The sequence below is a fragment of the Ixodes scapularis genome, unplaced genomic scaffold (assembly GCF_016920785.2).
Source record: "Ixodes scapularis isolate PalLabHiFi unplaced genomic scaffold, ASM1692078v2 PGA_scaffold4__175_contigs__length_147842914, whole genome shotgun sequence".
Classification (NCBI taxonomy): domain Eukaryota; kingdom Metazoa; phylum Arthropoda; class Arachnida; order Ixodida; family Ixodidae; genus Ixodes; species Ixodes scapularis.
The window spans coordinates 56,082,012-56,109,451 of NW_024609879.1; the positions used below are offsets into that span (position 1 = coordinate 56,082,012).

A 27,440-nucleotide genomic window follows, 5' to 3' on the forward strand; every position below is an offset into this window, starting at 1 on the left:
GAGCAGGAAATATAAGATCGTTCGACCTCGCGCTTAGTGGCGGATACTGAGATCTAGAAATTACCAATGAACTCGGTATTCAGCGATTGTCAAAATGAGGAAGTTTCACTTTCGAATAAACAAAGGCCGAGCGAGGTGGCTCAAGAGGGTGCCCACTTGGTGGGAGGTCGAGGTACCACTGCACAGTACCACATCTCAAAAAGTACAATGCAAGAAATATTTCGTGGGTTGAAAGTATGGAGGCATCATTCAACTTTGTGCCCATAAAATAGTTAGTATTTTACAAATAAATATAGTTCAGAAGCAGCGTTACCGAGACAAAAGTTTACTTTCGGCGTACGGGGGAAAGCAATTCTGGCACTTGAAGGGCTAACAAGGACAAACAATGCATCGTATAACTAAGATTCATACGAATAACATAAACAAGCAACACACAAATAAGTAACAATGGAATCACTAGTTTAGTAAATGGAAAAAATTATACAAGCTTCGTGACGCCGATGAGGACTGGTAAGCATGGAACGTGCGATAGGCCTTCTACTTATTGGAGTCTGTCCGCAGGGCCCCCGGTAAAGCCTCCTCCTGATGCTGCCACCATGCCTTACGTTCCCGATAAGCTCGCGCAGGTTTTGTGGCCATCTGCTTCGTAGGAGCCACGTCCACGGTGGAAGAAGAGAAGGGTGTCCGAACGGCCCCTCCTACCAAAGATTCGCTCCCGTTTCTGAGACATGCTGCGAGATGGCGCAGCACGACACGAAAGGCAGAGAGGCACGTGACCGCGCCTTCGTGCCAATGAGTTTGTTTTTGCGTGCTAGCAACCACCAACCCTGGATAGCTCAGTCGGTAAAGCACTCGGCTCACAATCTCAAGCTAGCGAGTTCAAATCCTGCCAGAGACTGAAGTGTTTTCATATAGTACCCTATGGGCATGACACCTCTCTGTGTCAGTTTTATGTTACAACAGGCCGTTACAATAAAACGCCACAGATCTGCATGAAAATAAGCCGATAAAATACTACATTCTCCGTTAAAAATCGCCTGGATTAGACTTTCTGTCAGAGGCAAGGAAAGTGCGGTGCAACAGCCCCTGGGGTTCCTAACAAGCAGCACCTGCTATCTAAATGATGTGCAATGTGACAAGGGGCAAGTACTTGTGAATGCATAAAGGACTGCAACATCCATGCACCTCTTCTTGGGGAAGGGAAGGAGTAAAGGCATTGCATCGTTTTTCCTGGAATGCCGCCACACACACAATCTGACCGTGAAATGACTCCGTGCCTACTAGATTATTCTACAAATATGCGGTTCCTGGCCTAGTTCGTTGCCCCTATTTCTCTGTACTAAACGGTTGGAAAAGAGAGAGAGGGAGGTCTGGGTTTTCACCGACCGACAGTTGATTTCCATCGGCTCTATGGCTGCAGAACGAGCTATAGCAGAACAAGCGTCTGCCAAATCCACTTCCGCCGCTGTGCGGCCACCGGGACCATGGTACGCAACAGCAAGACACAGCTGCAAGGTCATCAGCCGAACATCGAAGGAGTGGAAACGAAGACGCTGCAAACCACCTAGTCAGTGAAGCATTCCAGGAGCTAGTTAAAGGCAGACAAGGCCATACCGACGGGACTTAGTGAAAAGAACTGCATCGGCTGAGGGTGACACTCACGGAGACAATGTTGTATCTGGAGCGCTCGTTGAAGATGTCCAGCTCGTCGAAGGACTTCTGCAGAGCTTCCCTAGGCGGCATCTTTACCAGGAAGAGCGAGTGGTCCTTCCGTGACCTGTCCAAAATAAAATTCAGAGGTCACATAAGCTGGCCCCTAAGGTGCACCAGTTACAATGTGAGGTCCAGAGGACCGTGAATTAGTTAATGGCTCGCAATGGTCAACAATAATTACGAGTGTTAAGAGCAGGAAATGCTCCCTGGGAAGCATGTGTGGCGAAATAAAAATTTGCTGCACGTGTGCATACCCCAGGATTAAGACCTAGGAATTATCTGGCACCCAGTGAAATGGTAGTGAACAATTGACAAATAAACAGCATGTCAAAGCTGGGTTTCCATTGATGGAGGACGAATTCTCCTATTCAATTTTATATTTAGGAAAACCCCACGATGGAATAAAACCTACAGTTAAGGCAAACATTATCACATCCAGTTTCTATTCCTTGTCAATATCTTTTTCAGTTGTATCCATCTACAGTCACCACACACTAGTGTTTTATGAAAGGCCAAGTGTGCAGGTGAGCAGTCTCAAACTCAGTTTAGCGGAATTCAAAATGTTCCCATTTGCAAGTTGTTTTTTTTTCGTTTACTTTAAGTTTTCACAGTTCTTTTACCCCACACTTCAGAGGTTTGATCATGCAAGTAGTTCCTAGGTACCACTTACCAAAATTTACATGACAACACCACCACTAGTAGAGGCTCATTCCAAATTTCCAAAGTTATTTTAGATTATAGATAATCAGACAATTTTCACACCACTAAAATGAACCATGACTGAGTCAGTCATGTAATCAATCCACTTTGTGAAAAATAAAAAAAAGCAGGAGGCAATTTTACATTTACAAATGTAGTTTACTGGTAGCTCATTTAGCCCAATGTACCTAATTTACCTCTTATTTGAAGTATGACATCCACTCCTCCCTTTTCAGTTTGCTATTAAGTACTTTTCACAATATCATTTCCCAAAAGTGACCAACAAGCCATTAAGACATTGCTAGTGAAGCTGTTATGGGGAAGTAAACAAGGTCAGACAAATTATTTGTTCTTGTTTCAAGCAGGCTGCATTTGAGACTTCTGTGCTTATAGACTGTTTACACACGCGCCAAATTACAGCCGCCATTGCCGACCTTCTCCTCTCTTACCGAGATACCAAGCTTTGGCGAGCCTCCACAAAGGAAAACGCCGGGGAGAAGAACACAGTCGAATCTGAAATGGCAATAACCTGCCCTGCTGTGGTAGGGATGGAGGCAAGTGATAAAGATAAGAGGAAACAAAAACTGATGGTCGGTTATGGCAGCGCCCATGCACAGCTGCTGTAAAGCATCTATAGTATGTACTTGACAATGTCAAGTTTTCTAATAATGTCCAGTATATTGCCTTACCTACACCCTCACTCTTTTAGCTACAGCATCTTCAGACTGACAGCACTAATACCCATAGTATAACAATAACAGCACTATATAGTCTGTTGCTATGGTGATAGCTCAGCAATTTTAGCAGATTTAGACCAAAAGACATTTACTTTCGCTTGGGCTCGTGGAAATATATTGAGTGCTCGGTTAAGTGGGACTTGATAAGAAAGATGGCATAAAAACATTCAATTAGGATGTTTTAAATTTAAGTGTTGCATTCAGGCAAGGTTGCATAGAAACACACAGTTAGAATGTTGAAAAGAAACATTAAATCGAAATGGCACATATGAACACTGAATTAGGATGTTGCTTCGAAGTGCTAAACAAACTTACATTGTATGCTCATGCAGATTATAAGCAACCTAGTCACATATCACGAGGATAAAATCTTTTGCCAGAATGAAATGCTTACCCGGGCAATGAAGTGGCAAAGAAATGCAGTAACAAGAAAATTTAAACATCCCTCAACATCCCGAAGTAAAGGCTGACACATCCCAAATGAACAAGAACTTGAAAATATACTTTACTTGTCTCTCCACAAATTAGTGAAGTTATGTTAGCAGTGCTGTCCTATAACACTCACTGGTATGGTGGTTTCATTTGAAGTGCTAACATAACTTTACTAATTTGTAAAGAGACAAGTAAAATAATATTTTCAAGTTCTTACCCATTTGGGATGTGTCAGCCTTTACTTTGGGATGTTGAGGAATGATGCTCCGAAAATTAATGCAGAATTACCGTAATGCTAACAAGCGAGTATCTGAAGCTGGCATCTCTCTCGACTGAGCAACGACTTGACAAAATTTCTATGCACATTCAGCCACAGCTCACCACAACCTAAGTGGGAGCAATAATCTGAAAAGTCTCAGCTGTTTGGTTTTGTCTAACAGGCAATAGTTAATATCCAAAAACAATTTCAACTGAATGCCACTCCTAATCTGTCTTGCTTTCATTTCAGCTCTGACAGTAGGAATCTTTTGTCATACCCCGACAGGAATCTCTGTGGAGTCGAGTTTAGTCTGCTGCCAGGAATTCCGTTCTAAATGTCCCCGAGCATATCAAGCTTGGACACCACACTTGGGCACAAACTTGAATTCATCTTACTGGTACAGCATGCAGAGTTTTCAGTCAGGTGTGCGAAGCATTTCTGGCCAAAACATTTCAGTATACCTCATCACAGCTACACTGTGAAGGGGGCAAGACTGACCTCAGAAAATTCATGTTCGAGGTGCTTTTACACAGAGCGGAAATTAGGGATGTCGCGAACCACCCTAGGTTTGAATTCAAAAGGTGTCGATATTTTCGAGCCGAACTGAGGTTTGAATTCGAAAGATTTCTATATTTTCGACCGTAGCGAGGTTTGAATTCGAAAAGTTTGCAACTTTCAAACACCGTGGAGCTTCGAAAAGTTTGAAGCTTTTACGGTTTCTAAAGGTTCGGGTTCGATTATTTCGAATATTTTTTTTCTTGAGGTTCGAAAAAATCGAAGATTTCGAACTTCCTTTAATTGAATTTCGAGAGATTCGAAAATTTCGAATTTCCTGTGATCTGAAGTTCGAAAAATTCAAAGACTTCGATTCTCTTTTAAAACTAAATAATAAAAAAAAAAAAAAAAAAAAAAAAAAAGCTTCCAAGATTTTGGAAGTGCGCAAAATTCAAAGTCCGGTTTTCACGTTCCTCCACAGTTTCAATTTCAAATAACGTTTTCAAGCCTCACTGGTTTTCATGAAATCAGGTTTACAAAAGATTGGGTGTGACATTGACAGTGCGCAAACTTGGTCAGGCAATTAAATGAGACGACGAGTGCCCCGGATGTGCTGGAATATTTGCCAGTGCAGAGTGACGTGTGACCATAAACCAAAATCTGGATTCCACAAAACACAGCGGCAAAAGCGTGCAACGGGATGCTACAAACACCAAAACATCACTCATACAGCAATATCTCAAACGGATGACCGTATTCTCTAAAAAAAAAGGAGGCGCATTTGACAGATATGTTCACGTCTTGTTTTTCCGAGAAGGGGAGGGAACGGCCTCGAGTCTTCTCCGCCTCACCACCTTGAGAAGGCGAAGTGAAGAGAGGAGGAAACAAAATATGTTGACGTCACACGCCTTGTCGGCCTCGTTCAATCTCGACCTTTCTTTCCAAAAAATACGGCCATCCATTCGAAATATCGCATTACGAGTAGTGTTGTAGGGATTGTAGCGTCCTGCCTACTGCTCCTGCATCGTTATCTTTTGGTTCACCATTCCTTTAACGTGCATCATGCAGCAGTGATCACACAAACACACACTCTTACGATACTCATGCGGTTCGAAACGGCCAGGAACGGGCAGTGTGGTTGAGGCTCAGAAAAACCTTGAAGCAATCTGGCAAACTGGCTCCCTACCCCCTTGCACGCTGGTAGTAATCCGATTGACCGCCGCCCGAGCGACGCTGGCATGTAGTAAGTTTAGTTTGTAATTGCTCTGGAGGTTTATTTTCCGGGACGGAAGAAACGCCGGACAAAAAGCACAGAAACCGACACAACTTGAGGTCAAGGAGCGTTCTACCATACCAGTGGCGTCGGAACAGGAAAAACTGGCGGCGTGGTCGAGCTTATTTTAAACTGAAATTATTTATACATATGTATAGCTACTGTCGCTCTTCGCTGCATAAAAGATAGCGTAGATGGTCATCGTTTATAACTCGTCAGAAGGCACTACTCGCCATATGCTTAGTGGTTCAGAAGTTCAAAGGTCTTTTCAACCTAAATAACTGTGCCATTGGTAAGAAAAAAAATTAAACATAACAATAAATGCGGTAATGAAAAGCTGGAGAGAAAAAAAAAGAACTACCAAGAGCCCTCCGGAAGTGTTGTATTCTTGCATATTCAGAGGCTCAGAACTTCAAAACAAGTTTCTCCTACCAAAATGTGTACAGGCTAAAAGAAACAAGTCCCAAGAAAATGAAACGAGAAAAGAAAATTAAAAATGGCTTTTTTTAATGATGTGCTTAGCTTGAACCATATTAGAAACATTCCCTTATGAGTTAATTTATTTCTCAACACAAAAAAAAAACAAAAAAAAAACATTATTTTGTATTCTGCAGATGGCAATATGTACTGTCTGTGGTGTTAATTTAAATGCAATAACTCAAACAATTCAGACGAAACAAATGACCAAGTTTAGGGCATAATTGCCCGTAGATACCTGTTTGGACATTTCTTCTAAACTCATCCTGAATAATAATAATCATATCTTAAGACGACACTTACATAGGCTATACATAGATCATTCTTGAAAAGTTTAACATCTTTACCATAAATAGGTTCAGCTATAGACCTTTGCAAAAAGAGCTCTCTGGCCGCCGCCATTTAGCGAACCGAGCGACCCCTATCGGCCAGAATTTCTCCCACCTGCCTGAGCTGTGGAAACCCGGTCAGCGTGACTCCCCAGCTGCATTGTGCATTCGGAGTTCGCCGGCTTTCCTTGGAAGTTTTCACTTTATTTGCCTGTTTAGGAGGCTTACTTTTTGTGTGTTTTCTTCCACTGTGAGAACCAGGGAATATCAGGGCTCATAGCCTGCTCGGCCTTCGCAGGAAACGGACGAAGAGAGCGAGCGTCAAGCAGCCCGCGATGCGGCAGTTTGACGTTCTTGGAGGATTATTTCCGTTGAGATAATCTCCGAAAAGCCTACCCGGCTTGTGTTCCGGGTCTTCGCGAAAAATAGCTGATATGGTCGGGTCCGGCGTGTGGGGACGGAATAGACACGTTCGTTCATTTGCTTTGAAGCTGTGCAAAAAAGCATCTCTCTTCTACACGTGCCCCCAAACACGCCGGATTCCGTCCGATCGTCGTGAAGTGAATATCGTCGGCACTGTATATTGGATATGCTGCGTTATTTGACACCTTTCTGAAATCCTGTTCGGATAACGCGGCACCGTGGGGTACGTACAATATATGTTGTTCAATCGATGAGGCTCGTTTAATTTCATGTTGTAAGCGAGGAATATCCTTGCAGTTCGGATTTCCTGTGTGGTCAAATATTTTCGACGTTTCAGACCTTTGTTGACACGGATGAGTGTATGGTGCCGTAAAAAGATCAACATAAAATGAAGCAAACATTACAGTAGCACTTGTTCTGTCGCACACGGACTCACCGAAACAGCTTTCATTTCTTTGTTTTTGTTCCCAAAAATAGTACAATGAATTCCTAAAAACCCCGAGAAATTCTACTCGCCATAGAACACACAAGAAAAAAATAAAACGCGGCAATTTAGCCTCCGCCAGCGTCCGGAAGTGCGCCTACGCAGGCTGCCACAGCCTGCTGACGAGAAACTCCACAGCTCAGCGCAGTCGGGCAACACTGACGTACCCTCTCAAAACCAGGGACGCGCGCTGTAAATCGCTTCGTTCGAGACTGCCGCTGGAAAGGTCTATAGCGAGCTTCAAATATGGCACAAACGATAATCGTCAAAACCAGTCGTCCTTCCTCGCTCCTTCAGGAATTTATTTCTTCAAAACTAAGCATGCCAGACCAATGAAATAAACGGCATTGTCTTTCGCAAGGAATGTGGCACCGCATGTAAAAATTTAAAAAAAGAATTACAAATGTACCCCACTGCTAGACTCCAAATAAAACCGCCTGGCGGTCTTTCGAAGTTCGAACTTTTGACTTTTCAGGATTCTAAAGTTTGAAAATTTTCGAATTCTCTAGATAAACAACTTTGAAAGTTTGAAAAGGATCAAACTTCTTAGCGTAATAAATTCGAAGGTTCGAAAAACATTGCATTTCTGAACGTGCAAAGTTCGAAATTTTGAAAAGCGTCGAACTTCTTAGTTTGACAAGTTCGAAAATTCGACTTCCGTCAAATTTTTCGATATAAAATATTAGAAAATTCTAACTCTTTCGAACCGCTTGATTCGATCATCGAACCTTTGGCTCGAAAAAAGTTTGCAGCATCTCAAGCGAAAATGTTCATTTCTATATATCTCATTTTTATGTCAACCATCGTAAGGAGACTTGCATAAAATCAGTTAACGACAGTCATTAATAAAACTGGACATGAGCAACTTAGAAAGTAAAAAGCTAGAGCAGAGGACTGGAATGATAGCTGCAACACAAGAACTGCTGGTTGCAGAAGGCAGAGAAACACAAACGAGATGAGAGATAAAGAAATATTATATATACTGCGATAAACAAAAATATTTAGCATGACTAAAGCGCCCTAATAAAATCGCCCCCCCCCCCCCCTTCCCCCCCCAAAACGTTCAGCCTTTCCACTCTCGTGAAGAAGGAAGACCAACAAAGCTGTACTCAATACACTGCCGCAACGCGCACACGCCGGATTCCCGCTGCTTCTTGTCCGACACACTGCCGATCATGAATACGTCTCCGGCGATTCAGAGTCTGTTGCACACAGCGCACGTGACGCCAGACGGGTAATCCACGAACTCCCTCCAGAATATTGCCGTTGCACCCGGGAACTGTTCAGCCGGCGTAGAGTGCAGTCGTCGCCGGTCCTCGCGCTTGCGCTTGGCCTCCGTGGCACAATTGTCATCTGAGGCGTTGGCTTGCCGGCGCCCTTTACATCACTGGTTCCGTTCTCGGCGGCGGCTTTCCAGGCGAGCGATGTGCTCTTCTTTGGCAAGGGAACCTCAAGCGCTCAACGCAGTGGAAGTCGAGGCGACAGCGGCTTTGCGGCGGTTACGGACCCATTCGCACTGCTGCGTACGTCGCCGCTCCTTCCGCAGCCAGTCTTTTTTCCCCGAAAGGGCACGCGGCTGACCCATTCTGAGTCCAAACTGAAACTGATAAGAGCGTAGGAAACAGCGCGCAAAACAGACGAGGATGAAGAAACACACGTGACGAGCACTGCGCTCGTTACGTGTGCTTCTTCTTTGTCGTCTGTTTTTCGCGCAGTTTCCTACGATGAATTCCCACCAAGGAGGATAGAAGGGTAGGAGAGGGCATGACGTCAGCCGCGTAGCCTCCACAAGCCATGCTCCCTTGATGCCTCGCCTCTTTCTCATTTTCCTCCTTACACTCCTCCCTTATCAGCCCAACATGACCACATCACGTGACCGTAGCTATCATTCGTGTAGCCTTCGATCCGATAAAACCTACCGGACGGAGCGTGCGCAAGCCTGCAAGGAATCCTTTTACAATCAACCATCCATCTCGCACACAACATGTCACGCGCACCAATCGCCAGAGATTTGCGGTCATGCTGGGCACAATATCGTTTAAACTTTTTATGACTAGGCTTCACCAATATTGCAAGTGCCCCCTCCTAGTACTTATAACCTCCTTGATTCCCCCCAACGCGCCGCCCAAACATCCATTCTTCTATAATAGCTGCTGGATAGCTGGAAAGATTGGTGCCATCTACCAGCGACGGCGGCAACCATACTGGTTGTGTGCTTGCCGCCGTCGCTTATAGATGGCGGTAGCTGTCTAGAGGCGTTTTCGTCGACAAGTGCTTTTTGTTGGGCACGATCCTCGGGAACCTAGTCCTTAACAACTCCGCTGTAAAAAAAAAAAAAAAAAATAAGAAAAAAAAGAAACATGCCTAGCAAGTGGCGTTGGAACTGCGGAAGGGTATATGGGCAGATATCTTTTCCTAACGGGGGTAGGTCCACGTAACTTTCTCCATTCCCTTTTTCCACCACCACTTCCGACCCCCCTGCCCTTAGCACTTTAAGGCTAACGGCAAGGCCTTTCTTTAATAAAGTGGGTTCAGATCATAGCTATGTATATTTTCTGACGAAATTTTAAAAATGTATTTAGATAGTTTTGTGAAAATTAATTACCATAAACTAAAATGATAGCAGTCAACAGGACATGTATAGGCCTACAGACATATTGTATATAATAAGCAAAATTCATATGATGAACCCTAAAGCACAAGGCTCCAAATGTGTCACCAAAATGTCAAAACTGCAATGTTTGTGCTTTTTTTTTGCATAAAGTATGTTAAGCCAGTTCAGTTTGAAGTAAAAAATAGGCCATGTGCCATACATTTATAAGAAAAATTACTGCACGTTTTCATTTTTACCTATTTATAACAACCGACAGAACTGGTAAAAAAATCAAGCAGTTTAAATGTAGCATTTCAACTTGCTCCACTCCAGAATCTTGGTAAAGAAAAATGAAATTCATTTTAAATTATACAAGTGGTTTCCTTCGTTGCGCAGAAATGAAGCTATAATACATTATCTTCTTAGTCAAATCAGAATACCCACCCTGACAAACACACACGTTTGATTTTAAATTAAACCACTCAGTAGTAAAGGGAGTGGTTTCAAAGGACGGAAGGAAGGGGGGGGGGGGAGGGTATGGGGTATTGGATGGTTACTATGACAAAGGAGTAAGTGAAGAATGCCTGCAAACCAACCTTGAAGTTCTCTGAAACTGGGAATAATCAACCTTACTCACTCAGCACACATGGTTTGGTCTAGTGTGCTCCGCGAGACAGGCAGAGTCAGTAAAAAAATAAGTTTTATTGCTCGGTTTGACTGATGGTCGAGGGCTATGGGGACCCCCATTTGAGAATTGCCGAGTTAAAATGTATGCATACCTTTAATAGCATTAGAAGTATGATACTACCTACTGGATCCAATTATTTCGATCTTCGAAACAGTTGTCCAGATGATTTCGGGAAAGCATTGAACACAGTCTATCCTTCATAGTTTGCCAGTGTGCTGTGCAAACTACTAGAAGCATGTAGTAAGGGTGCTGTTTAGAACTTCTCTTCTAAAGGAGCAAGTCTTACTAAATATTTTCCTTCCTTCCCCGATAAGCAGTCGTTAATTCTGTAACAAACAGCTTCCTGTGCAACACAAAGCACATGAAGCTACGAGGAAGCCAGAAACAACTGCAGTATTACCTTGATACCACTTCCAAGTGTCTCCTTGAAACTCTGATAATATTTTCAATTAGCATACGCAACTTTCCATTCAGACACCCCAAAACGCTTTTCGCTACATCCAGCAAAACAAACATTTAGTTTCTCTGTAAAAAATATATCAGAATGATGGTAAAATTGAGAAACCGAAAGCGAAATGTAATTCCGTCATATGAACCACTCGATTACAAGTAGATTTATTAAAACTGGACAAAACAGTGTCTTTTCTGAACGCTGGATAAAGTGCTTATGCAAAAAAATGTGTACATGTAAGATGTGCACGTATAAAAAGAAAAGACCTGCTATTCGGTGCCGGCACCTTTCATCCCATCTTCGGCCTTAGTAACTACATTTCAACTAATTCATATACCATTTCCAATACAAATATTTCATTGCATCAGGTTCTAAACATGGAAATGTCATTCAAAGTTTAAATCGGAGATATGGCCCATGGCCACGATCTGCCCACCCCACCCGTAAAAAATTGACAACACTACAAGGCAGAAATGGGAGGTTCCGGGTATTTCAGAACTATTGCTATCTAAAAAATACTAGCTCAGAAGTAGCTACTACAAGAATAGTGTTCTTTTCAAAATGTTGCCACATCCTTCCCTCTTCATTCCCTTGGAGGAAACGCCTTTTACTCTATTTTTTATCTCTTCACTTCACGTCTTTCCACGTGCTGGTCAAGTCCAACTCAACAATGCGAAACAGATGTCAAATCTGCCCTAAGTTGGGCACAATGCACAGAACAACTTTCCACAAAGCTGCGTGAATGCACAACAATATAAAAAGCAGTCCCCCCCCCGTGCCGCCCGAAATCGTCTCAAAAGCGCGTAACACAAGTGAGTATTATGAAACGGTCGATAGTCGTGCCAACAAACCGCCGCCGCACCTAGGGTCCGCTTCGCTTCCCCGAAAACTTGCACCGAGCCGAAGGGGGAACTCAGGGGGCTTCTCCGTGCTGAAGCTTCCTCAGCTTCAGCTCGTAATACTTGTTCTTGGACCTAAGCAGCGCCATCTTGAGCGCATGCTCTTTCTTCCGCATCCGCACGAGGTCCCTCGACGCATTTGAGAGCTCTTCGCACGTCCGCAGCGCCGACTCGAAGAAGTGCCTCTCCAGCCGTTCATCCGTAGGATGCCTCTGGTCTTCCCACACTACAAAGTCGCCAGAACTGGTGGCCGTCGCGTCCGGCTGTCGCTCCTGAAATCTGTTGTGAAGAGTAGACGTCGTCGGTGATGACCCACGATTGTGCGGCGTCGGCGGAGGAGCTCCGCTCTGCTGAGGGGAGTTTCTGGCTGCGAGGCGCGGAGGGACGGTGCGACGATCAGATTCGAATGTCCAGCGATCGGCTTCGAGCGTTCGGGTTTCGAGCATCCGGTGATCGACTTCGAACGCGCCGAGTATCACTTCCGGTTCGGGTTCTTCTTTGAGGCACATGAAAGGTTCTAAAATCTCAGGGCTCCTGAAAAAGACAGAATTGTTTAGTCAACTTGGAAGAAAAGTGTGACGCAAGCAAGCACTCAGGAGACAATCGTTGGTAAGCTACCTATGTTGGGACTCCCAGCCTGTTAACATCGAGCTCAGATATTCAGTGCAGCTCGCTCCGTCGAGTCCAAACATCCTATGTGCCTTAATTGCCGTTAACATTCAGCAGATCATCGGGAGTACAGTCAAACTTGGATATATTGAATTCAAAGGGGATTGTAAAATTGTTCGATATATTGATAATTTGATATAGTACCAAAACATGCTAACGTAAGCTCCAGTTGAAATTTCCGCGCGTCTCTGCTAATACCGAAGACTGTGACAAACGGGACCTTATCAAAGCGAGCCTCTAGGAGCCACTAAATACGGTAGAGCTTAGTTGATGAGGATCACAAACACCTCCGCATTTACGCCACGGTGTTTGCGATCGTTTATGCCTGGCCACGACCTCCACACAGCGGCAACAGCAAAACACAAAAGAAAAAATTAAAAAAAAAAAGCGAGTTGCATAAAAAAAAAAAAGTTCCGATATATGGAGTAAAGTTAAGGGAAACATAAGTCTAAATGTGAAATTTTTTTGAAAAACTTAATTTTTCAGTTATGAGTTCTCCGGTTTTAGAAACTAGCTCTACACCCCTACACTGAATTTGATAACTATATCCAGAATAGTGACGTTGATATAAACTATTTTCAACACATTGTGAGGCAGTAACAAAGTAAAGGAGTTCAATGTTTGAATGCATTTTTCTCGGTTCCACTTTTTGCTGCAAATTTCATTTGAAGGAATTTTTTGTTCGAAGGTAAGATTATTCTGATACCACAATCAAGATGTCTCTGATCTGAAATTTACTGGGGAATCGGGCTGTCTACTTTATTTTGTTTTAAATTGAAGTCCTCATTGAAAAAACACCATGTTTTCAACAATTGACATAGGACAGATATGCATCCCGTATTTTGAGATCTCTTCCTAAAATATTTACATTTGAGTTAAAAAAAAAAAAAAAAACTAGATAGCCCAAAGTTCTACACCCCCCGCTTTATATTCTAGCAGTCAAAATGGTGCTTAACAGCTTCATTTTCATATCACAGATTTCTTAATGAAGAGTGACACATCTTATGCAGGTATGTACAGTGTACCTAGAGAGCTGAAAGATTGCACAGTACGCCTACACAACGTTAAATCTCCCCGGCGAATTTCCTTCAGATCACTTGAGTAGTTCAGAAGTTAAATCTCTAGCCAATGTCCCCCCCTTAAGCAAGCAAAAAAAAGAAAGAAACCTCACTAAATTGAGGGAGCAAAAAAAAAAGGCAAAAAGAAAAGAAAAAAAAACGGGCAAAGCAATAACGGCGAAAGAAAAAGGTAAACAAAGATAAGGTGTTCAAAGTATGATTGCTCAACTGTTGGGAGAAGCGATGGGCAACCATTTTACTTTGCTGTATCGAGTGTCCCCGCCATGGGAGTTCGATACAGGAAAACAAAGCTCCAATACTATTACATGTGATTTTCAAGGGAATGTTTGGATTGTTCGATATAAACAATAATTCGAAATACCCGTGCGTGATATAACCGGGCTTGACTGTAGTTCCCGCACGCTCCGAGGGGGGAAGTACATGCATGGATCATTTTTGTTAGTGTATGTATGTATACAGTACAGTTGAGCCCTGCTGTATCACACTCGGGTATTTAGAATTACTGTTTATATCAAACAGTCCAAACATCCCCTTGAAAATCATATGTAATACAGTAAAACCTCGTTATAACAAAACGGGATATAACAAACTAATGGATATAACAAAGCAATTATAATTTCCCTTGCTTGCTAATAGTGGGAAGAAATGGACATTGGCTATAACAAACTAATGGTTATAACGAAATAATTACGACCGCTCCTTCAACTTTGTTATAACGAGGTTTTACTGTAGTACAGGAGCGTTGTCTTTTTGTATCGGACTCCCATGGCGGGGACACTCGATACAGCGAACGAAACCCCGCCGCCTGTTGCTTCTCCCACGAGTGCGCTGGTGGCGAGCACATTGAGCACATCACTTGCGTTGATTGCGGGGCTGGCAGATCGCCAAGCCAGCATACACAAGATAAAGATATGCAGAGAAAGAGCAGTTCTGGAAAAAAATAAACAATAAACTGCAAAGAAGAAAAAGAAAAAAGTGGAGGATGGCAAAAGTAAGAAGGGCCTGAGCACGCATGCACGCGTAGGGAGAGCAGGAAGTGCTTGCTGTCGGAACGGTAACCTGCACATATTGAGGTATTTAGCGCACAAGGTAGGAAGAAGAAGGACAAGACAGAAAAGAGCGCTACTCACAACTACGTTTACTAATGAAAAGGGAAGAGAAAGAAAACACCTAAATAATCCGCCGCGGACTCGTGCACCTGCCACAGCCCCGTGAATGATAGCGGCTAGTTCATCCAGGCTCGTGCGGGCCCTTCATTGTTTGTTCAAGGAATTTCCTTTCCTTGTTTGTTAGCGTAACGGATTCAACGCTAATACAGTTCCTGTCCTCGCGAAGGATGTAGAAGGCCTCCAATACCTCGCGGGTCAATTTGTCTTTGTTCTTCCCCAGGATGTTGGTCTCACGGAATAATGGTCTGCATGTGCATTCCCTGCAATGGAGAGGAAGATTTCCGCCCACTGTAGCCTTCAAGGAGTAATCATGCTCCCGGAGGCGGTCATTGAGGCATCTGCCCGTTTGGCCTATGTAGCTCTTGCCACGCGAAAGAGGTATCTTATACACGACGACCGAAGCGCATGGTAGGAATTCGTTTGCATGCTTCTTGGTGCACGTGGGTTTTGTGGTACCCTCAGCATGCGCATTCACTCTATTGCAAATTTGGCTCATTTTTTGTGGTGCTGAAAAAACCACTCTGACCCCATAGCAGCTTGCGACGTTCTTTAAATTATGGGACATCCTGTGAAGGTACGGTATTACAACTGGCCTTGTTTGCTTGACACTGGTCTTGTTGGACTGGAAGCCTTTTGCCTTCTTGACCAGAGCGTTTGCCACATCCGCCAGTAGGGCTGACGAATAGCCGGCTTTTGTTAGCCTCTCTACTTGCGTGGTGAAGCTGGCTGACATAGTATGACGACAAGACTTCCTTAGTGCCGAGCCCAGACACGTTAGAGCTATGCCCCTCTTGATGATTTTTGAGTGCGCCGAGCCGTAGTCTAGAATGGCTTTCTTGGAACGTGGGCTGTACGACCAACAAACATGGGTGTCCCCCAGGTGGAGTGAAAGATCCAGGTACTGAAGTATGTTTTCTTTGGGCACCTCAAATGTAAACTTAAGGCCGCCTCCGTACTCAGCAAAGGTCTCCATAATGTCTGCTACTTGTACGTTCATACGTTCGCCATCTTGAAGAATTACCAGGAAGTCTTCTTCCTACCTTGTGCGCTAAATACCTCAATATGTTAGACTACCAACTAGCCCAAATGTCAACTTTACTGCAGTAACCTGCACCCTTTTCCCGAACACTGCCGATACTGCGCAACTCTCTAACCCCCCAAAATGTGCAAAAAAAACCATTAAAAACAAAAGGCTTAGGCAATTGGAGTGTGTAGACAACAACGGCTGTGCAGTGCAATCACACTTTAATACCTTATCTTTGCTTACCTTTTTCTCTCATTGTCATTGCTTTGCCCTTTTTCGTTTTTGCCTTTTTTTGCTGCTTGAATTTAGTAAAATTTCTTTTTTTTTTTTGCTTAACTTTTTTTATATGTTGCTTTTCCGTTTTTCTTTCATTTTTTTTTTTTATTATTTTCATGTTTTGTTGTTTATGCTGTGTGGAAGTCCCGGCCAAGCACGTGTGTAAGCGTAGCAGTGTTTGTGGCCTCCGCCAACTACGCCCTAGTGTATCTAGCGGCTCTTGGATGCTCTATTTGGTACACTCCCGTCTGTCGCGACCTTCAATATTAGCAGAGATGCCAGGAAATTTCAACTCGAGCTTTACATATCTTTGTATATCAAATTATTGATGTATCAAACTATTTTACAATCCCCTTTGAATTCAATACATCCGACTTCAACTGTTGTACCTCGGGTCTTTTCCCAGTTCCTTTTTTTTCTAGCGCACAAACAAAACTTTGAAAGAAACCATTAATGTTGTCAATTGTCTCACAGTTCACAATAATTTCCAAATTCAATGCCTGCAGTGGGGCAGCAGATAATTTGCAAAGAAAGGAGGGTCGACGACTGTCAGGTGTTCAATTTAAGACCACAAACAGCTAAAAGTGATTATTACCTAAAAAATAAATTTTAGAGAAAACCAAGTATATGCAAGGAAAAGAGTATCGGTGTAGCCACAGAAAATAAGGTCACCTTCACCGGTCCCCTTTCTTTCTGCTTGTTTCAAAAGCCATGCATTCTTTTGATTTTCAACTCTGTTTGTTGTTCGCCAAACAAAAAAGTATAGCAGTAGAGACAAGTCGTCTGGGGAAGTGGGAAACAAACTCGGCATCTTTAAACCAAGCACTTCTGTGCTCTTTTTGTGTAGGTGAGTATGGCCACAGAGGTTTCCTCAATTTCTTAGGGATCGCTGGCAAGCCCAGATTTCCCTGGGTTTGTAATTTCCATCTGCATGCAAGAAGGATGGACAACTAAACTTACAACAAGAATAAAAAATACATTTGACAAAGCAGTAGGGTCAACCCACCCATCCACGTCCGGGGTACTAGCTTCGTCCATCACGCTCTCGCTTATAACGTCCAGCACTCTCTGCGATATGAGGGACAGCGGAAGGTCGGCCCCTGCGACAAAGTTGGACAATCCCGGTTACTCGCAGCCTCAGTCCCCTTTTGGAAAACGAGCCTAACGGCTTTTGTGAGCGCATATCTTCTAAGAGACATACACGACGTTAACAATAAAAGTTGGCAAACAAATAAATAACAGTTTCTCAACAAGTTTCCTCAAATGGCATAGCCTAAAGAAACACTAAATCTAGGAAGAAAAAGAAAATATTGCCCAATATTTATGTTGCAATACTATTTTTTTGATTTGCAGCCGAAACCAAAATTGTACCACTGTGGGATGATGATGATAGCATTTGTACCCAACTAGAAGTGTGCACTCGAAGTTCGTTGGACCTCAGAGCGCGCACCAGCTCTGTACAAACGCTATCATTGTGATTTCACAGGGGTACAATTTCGGTTTTGGCTGCAAATCGAAAAATTCATTATGTAACACAAATATTTAGTAAGAAAAAAATTTTTTTTATAACAAACATTTATTTTGAGACATGCATGTCCTAACCAGGTGAAATTTTTTTTTTTAGAGCACAGCTCTTAGGCGCCCGTTTCCGGCTTGAGCGGGTCGCTGTCGGCATAACCGGGAGATTGCTGACCCCGGTGAAGTCGCGTGAAATAGGTAGACATTTTTCTCTTTTTCCTAGGTTACCGTTTTTTTTAAGCTCGAAAAACTATTCATACATTTACTTACAAGCATTATACAATAGATGAAGGTGGAACTGTATCAAAATATTCTGGAGGGCTAGTTGGTTATACATACTAAATTACAAATAGTGCTAAGACAAGGATACATGAAGAAGTGGACAGGACAGGCGCTAACTCACAACTGACGGTTCTGTATACGAGAAAGAAGAAGGTGAAGGAAGTGGCTGGAGTTGAAAAAAGGAGAGAAATAATTCTATTTCTAGCTGGAGCGTTCTAAGAAAGGAGCTTGTTAGACTAATAGAACTAAAACACAGTTGACCAAAACAAAAATATTAAAAATTAAACAAAGGTAATGAATTTTAACTATATACGGTTATTTTCTATCCCTTAAAAAAGTAATATTGTACATAGTTCTAGAAATCGAATTTTCTTCTTTTTTCAACACCAGTCACTTCCTTCACCTTCTTTCTTGTTGTATATGAAACCGACAGTTGTGAGTTGGTGCCTGTCCTGTCCACTTCGCCATCTATCTTTGTCTTGGCGCTATTTGTAATTTAGATGAGGGTGGAAGAACAGCCGAAACATTGCTGTACAAACTTTGATTATAACCAATATTGAGGCAGTGATGCAATTAGTTTAAGTCATTTTAGAGTAGCGAAAACTTTGTTTAGACAAGCATACACTCCATTCTCCTTTTTCCACCCCTAATACTATGTTAGGACTCATATGTCAAACCCAAAGACAATGCCTTCTTTGCTTTTCTCACTCCTGAGGAAGAACTCATTACCATCAACTGCATACCAGACAGTTTCATTCCCCAAATGCTCAAACAGCTGTTTAGAGTAATTGCTTTGGAACACATGCTGACTGACTAGGGACATTAGCGTGAACATTAGTGAATGATAATTTTAGGTGTAGAATTAAACCTAACTGAATAGTATTCTACTAAAACAATGCCTCACTAGAGAAACTTTGAGGATCAGAGTTTCATTCAAGGTTTGGAGGCATGGTATAGGCCTCCTGCATTGCCCAGGGGGTACTGCAAAAAGGCACTTGTTAGGACTTGTTTTGGGTAGTACAAACTTCAGCATCACAAACTGTCACACATGTAGAAGCATGCCTGTTCTGACGCGGAACGCGATAACAAGAAAAATAGAAAGAAACAAAAAATCGAACACCGTTGTAGCAGAGGTCAAAGCTAAGAAAATAAAAGCGTGAACCAAAAAACGCGATATCAAGTGTTAAAAAAAAAGCGTCGGGACTTTAGATATTTCGACGTCACCACCCAGTGATAAGGGATGCATACCCTAGCGGTGGTGGCATGAATCTGGCTTTTTGGATTCTCTAGCAGCGTTGAATATAGCCGATTTCAGACGTCGAAATGTGTTTTTCGGTTCTTCAGCGCCACACAAAAAGAAAAAAACCTCAGCAAAGCTGCTACAAGTTGTCCGAGGCCCAATCATGTGAGCTTGCACTACATAAAATGAGGGTGCCAGTTTGCTTAAAGCTTCAGTGCAGGAGGCCTATACACCGTTTCATACTTAGCATGCAACGCTGCCAAAGCTACTGGTGCGGGCGTGTGACTTTGTCTATGGTTTCGTTCGCGCGAGCACGCGCGTGCAAATGATCAACGAGATCAAGCCTCATGCTCGCGCCAGTAGCTTTGACAGCGTTGTACGCTATGTGTGAAACAGAGTATAGGTGTACGGGTATGGCTACGACTGTGGCTATGGATATGGATATGGGTAGGCATACAAGCACGCCTATGGCTATGAGTATGACTAGCTAAGATTATCGCTATAGCTATAAGTATGGCTATGGATATGAGTACAGCTATGGGCACAGGTCAGCAATGCAAATCCAGACTTTGCTTCCAATAACATGCATTCTGCATCAACGACGAAAATTCCACTGCTTAGATGTGAAAATTTACTAGACAAAAAGCGTCTGCCACGTACCGTTCATCTCCCCACCATGCGTGTCCAGCAGCAGCTGCCTCTCCTTCTTGGCCCTCTCGAGAAGGTTCTGCCACTGCTTCTTTACTTCGGCTTTAGAGCGCTCCTTGGACGAGTTGAGGCTGGCATTGACGGCCGCAATCACTTCCCGCCAGGCTGCCTGCTTGGCCCCCTTGGTCGCAGAGTCTGCACCGCGCGACCGCAGGATCAACCTCCTCTTGCCCACTTCCGCCACCAGATCCAACTTCTCCTGCTGACTCCAGTTAGGACCCTTTCGTTTGCGTTGTTGCAATGTTGAGGGCGATGATGATGATGGCCCGGCTTGACTTGTCGTTGGCTTGGTGGTCCTTCGAAGCCGGAAGGGAGCCGGAAGCGGAGCAGACGACGAAAGTGTGCATTATGGTCTGCTTTCGTTTTCTCTTTCGCTCTCTGCATCTTTTCTAGGATGAAGCACTCTACAAGAGGTGAGACAGTCCGCATGTGAAGTGTGTCACCAGAAAGCTGCCATAAGCGAAGCAGACGGCGAATGCGAGCAGTACCACCTGCTTTCGTTCTCTCTACTAGTCTGCTTCAGAATGAGGCATTCTTTAAGCAACATGTGACAGTTGGCATATGAAGTATGTTGCCAGAAAGCCATCTGAAGTGAAGCAGATGACAAAAGTACGCAATTTGGGCTACTTTAACTTTTTTCTCATGGGCACTCCAAAAAGTCACAGTTATAGATGCATTTAAACTATGACAACATAAAGCAGTGTAGAGGTCTAAAACCCTTGAGGTGAAGTTGTCCCTTAGTGACCCTTATTACAACATTTCCAAGAGAGCAACATAAAATGTGCCTCATATTTCTGAAAAAGGGTCTGTACAGTACACATTTATTAATTCAAACTCCAGGAAGCCACAAATTTTGTTTGAATTATCAGAAGTTTGAATTTTCAGAAATTTATCTAAATATGATGCAAGATAAGATTATGATTTGCCATAGTAATGTCTACACATGCAAAGCAGATATTTGATGATTTCTTCTACATAAGCCTACTTATCTTAAGCAGGTATGCCACACATTTGTGAAATGTATGACAAGTTTATTCATCCTTAAAAAAATGTTTGTAGTGGACTGTTTATACAGCACATGACAACTCAAAACAAAATTAAGTTTGTTCATCAGGCAGTTTTCATAGCAATTTTCACAAATGCTGTGACGTGGACCTATGCCATGGCGCCACATCACCATATCCGCACAGGTTGCTGTGGAAATTTACGTGTGGAGCCCGTTTTAAAGGGCAACTCCGCTCAATTCCGAAAAATTTAGGCTTCCATGTGATTCACATTCACAAAGCACTACTAAACAACTCTATGTCTTCGGATTCGCGAAATGTGGAATATTATTTGTGTAATCCTAATTTAAACATCAGCAGATACCGAAACCGAAACTTTGGTTGCATCAGGCAACATTGGTCTCGGGTCGTCAGAGTCATGGCCACGTCACGTCGAACCACGTGGTCTTGTGACGTTCGGAAGGGAGCGAGAAACAGGACACGCAACGCAAGCAGCTTCTTTTTTTTTTTTTTTTTTTTTTATTGGACGTTGGCAGGTTGTTTTGCATGCGTGGACGGTGATGGCCCGGGGGAGAGAGGAGGAAGCGGAGAAGACGAAAGAGGAGAAGGGGAGTGGAGAAATAGACCAATAAGCGCACAGGGCAGCGCAAACTAGCGCATCCATGTTAAGGTGATCACGTGAATGCCCGGTCAGCCAACACCGGGAGGACAAACTCACGACGTCATTGCTCAATTTCGTTCTGAGAAGTAAAAACAAACAAAACGTGAGAATGACGTAGTAATGCCTCTGACCTAGTGGTTCAACGTTGGCCGCTCCAACTCCGTCGCATTGACTGCGCTGATGATTGCGCCTCGTGCCGCACACTAGAGTTGGCAGATTTCGGCGACTGGGCTCACTTCAAGGTTTGCTGGCCAGTTTATTAAATATATAAATGGAATTAGATCGTAATATTTCACATGGGGTCTTCCTATATGATACTGAAGAGGGCTACATAGTTTTCTAAATATCAAAAATGAAGCGGAGTTGCCCTTTGATAGCTCATGTGTGCCCTGCTTGAGCCCTTTTGCACCGAGTACTGGTGCACCACACAGAAGCAACACCCGTAAAAGCAAGCTCCGCGGGTGCTGTCCTCTGCAGTGCACCGGTGCCCGGAAAGAAGCGCACTCAACGGGGCCGCGACAACAAAAAGTATGAATAATCCTATCTCACTAACCGTTCCACACATGTGCGCCGCCACCATAATTCTAGTTCACAGGAGGCAGGTGCCAGTGCACGAGACAGCTCATGCAATATCGTGCTCTGCTCGTTGAGCCCACAGCGGGGTTGTTGCACATGTAGACAGACTAAAATTACACAATGCATGCCGGCAGCGGTGGCATAAAGATACTGACTGGTGAGATTAGTCTATTACACGAAAACAATGTTTGAATAAGCGGCTTCAGAATACATTAAAAACATAGCGGGACAACCAACATTTTGAAATTCGTTTGAATTAACCAGAAGTACGAGATACCCGGGTTTGATTTATCGCGAGCCTACTGCATACTCCATATTGTATGGGAAGCACCGCTGCCCATGCAAAACAATAGCGCGAATGCACAAAAAGATTGCATGTAAGTAATAAATTTTAACAAACAACGAATAGCAAAAGGAGTATAGCTTATACAAGGTTGGGCTCTAGTTTGTCGGTGTGACATATTATCTTCCTTATCGTTACAAAGCTCTGTCCACTCAACTGTACCCTCACAAGAAGTTGCAATCAGCTGCAAGTGCAGACTGACAGGAATGGAAAACACACATACATGTGAACACATATCGACATGTGTTATGTGTGATGTGGATATTGAAGAGGCATTGACAGTCAGAATTTAACAATATATTTTAATGCATTACAGATCTTGTGCAAACGATGCACAAAGAAGGCAGTGCACAATACACTGACAAAAGTTTGAACCAGGTATATAACGAATGCATGAAAAGAAAAAGACATCAGTTTTGCATCGCATGTATATCTTCATCATGGTTATTTATTTATTTATTTTATTTAGGAATACTGCAGGCCAATTGTGGCCTGGACATGAATCTCACAGATGGAGGGCACAGAGCATTTAAGGGACTCAAGTGGCACTAAATGTCCCACTTGTTGTATCATGCCACTCAGGAATACTAAAGAAGAATGCATTCAACTGTCACTTGCTCAACCAATTACATGGATGCTCCAATGTTAAAGAACTAGTTTGCAGTAGCCGGTATTGCAGGGTAGCTTCCACAAGAAATTGCTTGTTGTTGGAAAAATATAGCTATGTACATTTGTACCAGAACTTCGAAGTTACTTGATGAATGCAAATGCCCACGTGGCCTAAGAGCAGTAAGAAATGTCACAACCAATACTGCCTCAGCTCAAGATTTCAGCGGCTCTAGGTGCATTTCCTTGCAGGCCCTACGTGCATGTACCCACTTCCATTAGCCAATCTGCTGACAACAGCCTTGCTGACAATATTACTCGCATTTAATCCAACCACCAAGCAAGAAAAGGCCTGCAATGGGCAGACAGAATTTCAATAACGAGAGCGATTGGGGCATTCGCGGATTAGTGCTCCAACCGCCTGCTTTCGTAATCCACTTCAATGTCAAGAGACAGACAAATGAGACATTTGTTTCTTGGACATAATCAGAAAGGAGAACAGTAAGTACAAAGGACAGGACGGGCAGTTCTTCCAACTTATTTAATGTACCATTTCCTATCAACTGTTGCGACTGTTTTGCCCAAGGTGCCCTCTTAAAATCCAGTCATATTTCTTCCCAATTCTGCCTTTAAGGAGATACTGAATCGGAACTTAAAATACACCTGTCACGTTCAGAAATAAGGTAAACATGATCAACTCTATCTGCTAATGACAATCGCACGCTTGTATTTCAAACGGATAGCTGCATTTTTCGTTCCAAATGTTAGATTCTGGCAAGCGCCTCAAAATCAGCCATCGAAGAGCGCAATGCGTCTTAAGACGACCCTTGCACTCGCCACTTGCCTGTTACGCCATCGTAGTTATGAGCGGTGGCGTCAACGCGTTACTACCCCTAATAGTCAAAGTGTCCGAGGGCTGTAACATACATATCACCGGGGAACTGCAGAGCTGGCGGAGTAGTGCACGCCACGAAAACACGTAGTCTCCACCGTAACATGGCCGATATGGCAACATCGGCAATGTCTGTTTTGGGCACGAGCTTGATGCTCCTTGAATATGACGACATTGTCACGAGGCGGCTAAGGTATCTCTGTTATCTCGCACGAGGCGAGATGCCGGTAGATTTTATCTCATGTTGTCAAAGGTGACGGCAGGACCATGCGTGACATGCTGCTTACCTGATTTATCACCACTGACCGATCACAACAAACAGACTTGGCGAGGGCACCAACTTTACGGACAAATAAATATCACTTTAAAGGTACCTTACCAGTGGGCATCGTTCGTTTATTAAAGCGAGCGGGGAAGCAAGCCGAGTCCGGTGAGGCAGCACGGCAAAATCGATTATGGTGCGACTCCAGCAATCGTCACGCTACCGCGAAGAAACGCATACACCACGACGATTTTGCAACATTCCTCGTCACAGGGGCAAACACTAAACGAATGAAGGGAAGGTGTCGGCGCAGAGGAGGCTTGCGCTGGCCTTGACGGGACGCGGTCGTCCAAGCGAAGGCATGGAACACAAGGAATGCGACTGTACAAGTCCCACATCGTCCCGCAAAAACTACCAGAAAAAAAAAAGCTTGCATTGCCACGATATTGCAACGCGACTTATCTCAATGGCAAACACTAAACGAATGAAGAGAGGCCACTGGCACTGTTTTCATCGGTCTCATCCAACGAGGCTTATGCGATCGTTCAAGTGAGGGCACTTAGCTTGTCGACGGCGACTAAGTTGGACGGCGAGATGATTGCTGAATTCTCACATCGTAGTGCATAAACCACTGTGCACAAAAGCGGATGTCGGAACAGCTTTGAGACATAAACTTCGGTCAGTTTGAGAGGTTGGCGTCCCTCAGCAAAAATGACGTTGAAAGCAGCGCGCGCCATGTTGAAAAAGATGGTTTGTCAAGCCCTGATGTTAGTGACGTCAAGTAATGAGCGAAAGCCACTGGCTGGTGCATTTGAATCCAAGGTGGCCAACTGTACCTTGGCTTTCTTCACTAAACCTTTGGCTTTACGTTCTGGATTAGGTAATCTATACTAGTGAACACACTTCCCATATAGTGGCACTGCCGTCTGAGGCCAATGCCATCACGACATTCCATCGAAGCTTCACAGACATCAACTAGGTGATACTTTGGTTATTCGCGACTCCAGCGACCTATAGGGGGCGCCACCACCAAACAAACATGGCGGCTGAGTCCAGGTCGCGGCGGCTCGGCCGGGCCGCCTGAACAGGTGGCGCGTTCAATTTAACAGATTTTCTTTTGTTTAATGCCCTATTTTATAGGCATTTGAACTGAGACGGTTAAGTGTAGCCGGTGCAGATAAACTTGCAAAGTATAGTTTTGGTTTGCTGGTGTTTTTTTGTTCTTTTCGTGTCAAACTTTCGTTTCGGAGATTTCGTTCAAAACCGAAACTATGGGCTCCGGATAGACGGTAATATACTAATCAGTTTGGATCATCTAAGGAAAGCGGCGATAACTATAGAATTGTTCCACAGAGAGTAACTTTTCAGCTAACTCGCATGCCTCGACCATGCGACTTATCTGTCCGCGAAATCGAGCTTTTGTGCGTATCCGCGTTTACGAAACAGCTCCAGTCGTCTGCTCGGTCAACAACACAGGCTGCAGGATAATTACGAAAATTAAGCAACCGCTTCTTGAGCCAAAGACCATGTTAACCCGCCGGCGCCCCACTAAACAGCTGATACTCGTATTTCAATTCAGGTTTTAGTAGCAATCGGGAAGTCATTTTGACGAGCGGGTTATGTATTATATTACGTACATGGTCCCACTAGAGCGATATTAGTATATCCTTCGGGTTGAAATATGAGCTTAGTTGACTAGCTATTAGGTGAGCTGCTGAATAGAAGTATATTTGACAGACGGAGACATACTACTTAAACTTAGCCAAATGGTTCTATAGCCGGCAGCACGGAGACAAACTGAAGAGAGTCTTCATTGAAGATCCACGCAGAACACCTCTGCAATGAACTTTGCTTCGACCAATGTAAACGTATATTGCTGCTGGCTTCGACGTCCTCGTAATATAAATATTGGAGGCGCGATAGGTCAAAATGCCGTGACAGCATCTAACGTTGCGAGACTTGTCTCCCACCTTTTGAAAACAGATAATTTCCCTCATTCATCATCTGCAGCGAGCAAGTTTTCCTGAATCAAGTAATTGCGAAATCAGTCCAACTCCTTCAGTGTGGTCCAGAGGCTTTTTCGGCGAAAAGCAGCCGAGATGAATAGCCAACGCACCGACCGGCGTGGGTGGCTCAACTTGAAGCTAACCGAACACAACCAAACTCAAGAAAAGCAGCTATCGAACCTTCCCATTCACTTGACTGCAACATTGATGTTCCCTCCAGTATCAGTTACCAAGCATTCGTCACTTTGAATGATATTCGAGACAGAAAAGAAATTAAAAAGTTTTTCTGTAATTCCTCCCCATCCAAGAAATCGAAAGCACGCGACCGTGTGCTGTGGAGTAAACGGGCTTTCAAACACGTAATAGAAGAAAACAATCTACTGAGGCTTCACCACACTAATGATCACTCAGGCAAACTTAAGAAATATTCGGACCTCCGCCGAATTACATTGTTCGCCACCGCGCCGACAACGCGCGTCTCCGCGAAAGCCACCAGAGACGCGGAGGGGCGCGGAGCGACCTGGACCGGCTGGTTCCCGGTTTTCCCGCTTGGCGGCGTCCGTTTTGCTGGAGTCGCGAATAGTGTAATTCACTTTAAAATATGCCTACTTGCATTTTCCAACAAAACATTAATGTTTCTGAGCTTATACCACTACCAGCGTCATGTTGAACCAAAGAAATTAGCTCCAGAATTTGGTTTCCGTAACCCTTCAAAAACTGAGGAAACTAAGCCCTTGAAGTTACGCTTAAACTAGCACACAAATTAAAGAAAACAGAGGTGCCAAAAGTACACCAGAAAACCCAGCTATTAGAGGGCGACTGCAACAGAAGTAACAAATTGCTTGCAACGCAGTACGGCTTCGCTAAGAACACAGAGTTACTATAATAATTTAGAAAGAAAAGTCCCACGCATTCCGGCCGCTTGAGAACATTGAAGCACTGACACCGACATTGGTGGTCCCTACGGGGCCATATTTCTGGTGACATAACATAACTTGCAAGGTCTGGATCTAGCGTTTTACTAGCTTTATTCTGTATTAAAACACCGCGTCAGACTAAGAATTAATCAAGTCAACGAGCCTTTGAACTTCGACTTGTTGTAGCAAAACTAACACACCTAGTATATCCTATCGTCTGCTTTCCTTTGCTCCCTTTGTTGTCTTTTTCTCTCAG

The 27,440-nt window shown here is 43.7% G+C and overlaps 1 protein-coding gene across 1 annotated transcript in view; it reads right to left on the minus strand.

Annotated features, from left to right (window-relative positions):
- LOC8026942 (TBC1 domain family member 17) overlaps positions 1 to 27,440 on the minus strand; it is a 76,951-nt gene that overhangs the window by 28,079 nt on the left and 21,432 nt on the right. The window contains exon 5 of the mRNA XM_002406729.4: positions 1,663 to 1,777. Within this exon, the coding sequence (XP_002406773.4) occupies positions 1,663 to 1,777 (115 nt within the window). The remainder of the gene's footprint in view (positions 1 to 1,662; positions 1,778 to 27,440) is intronic.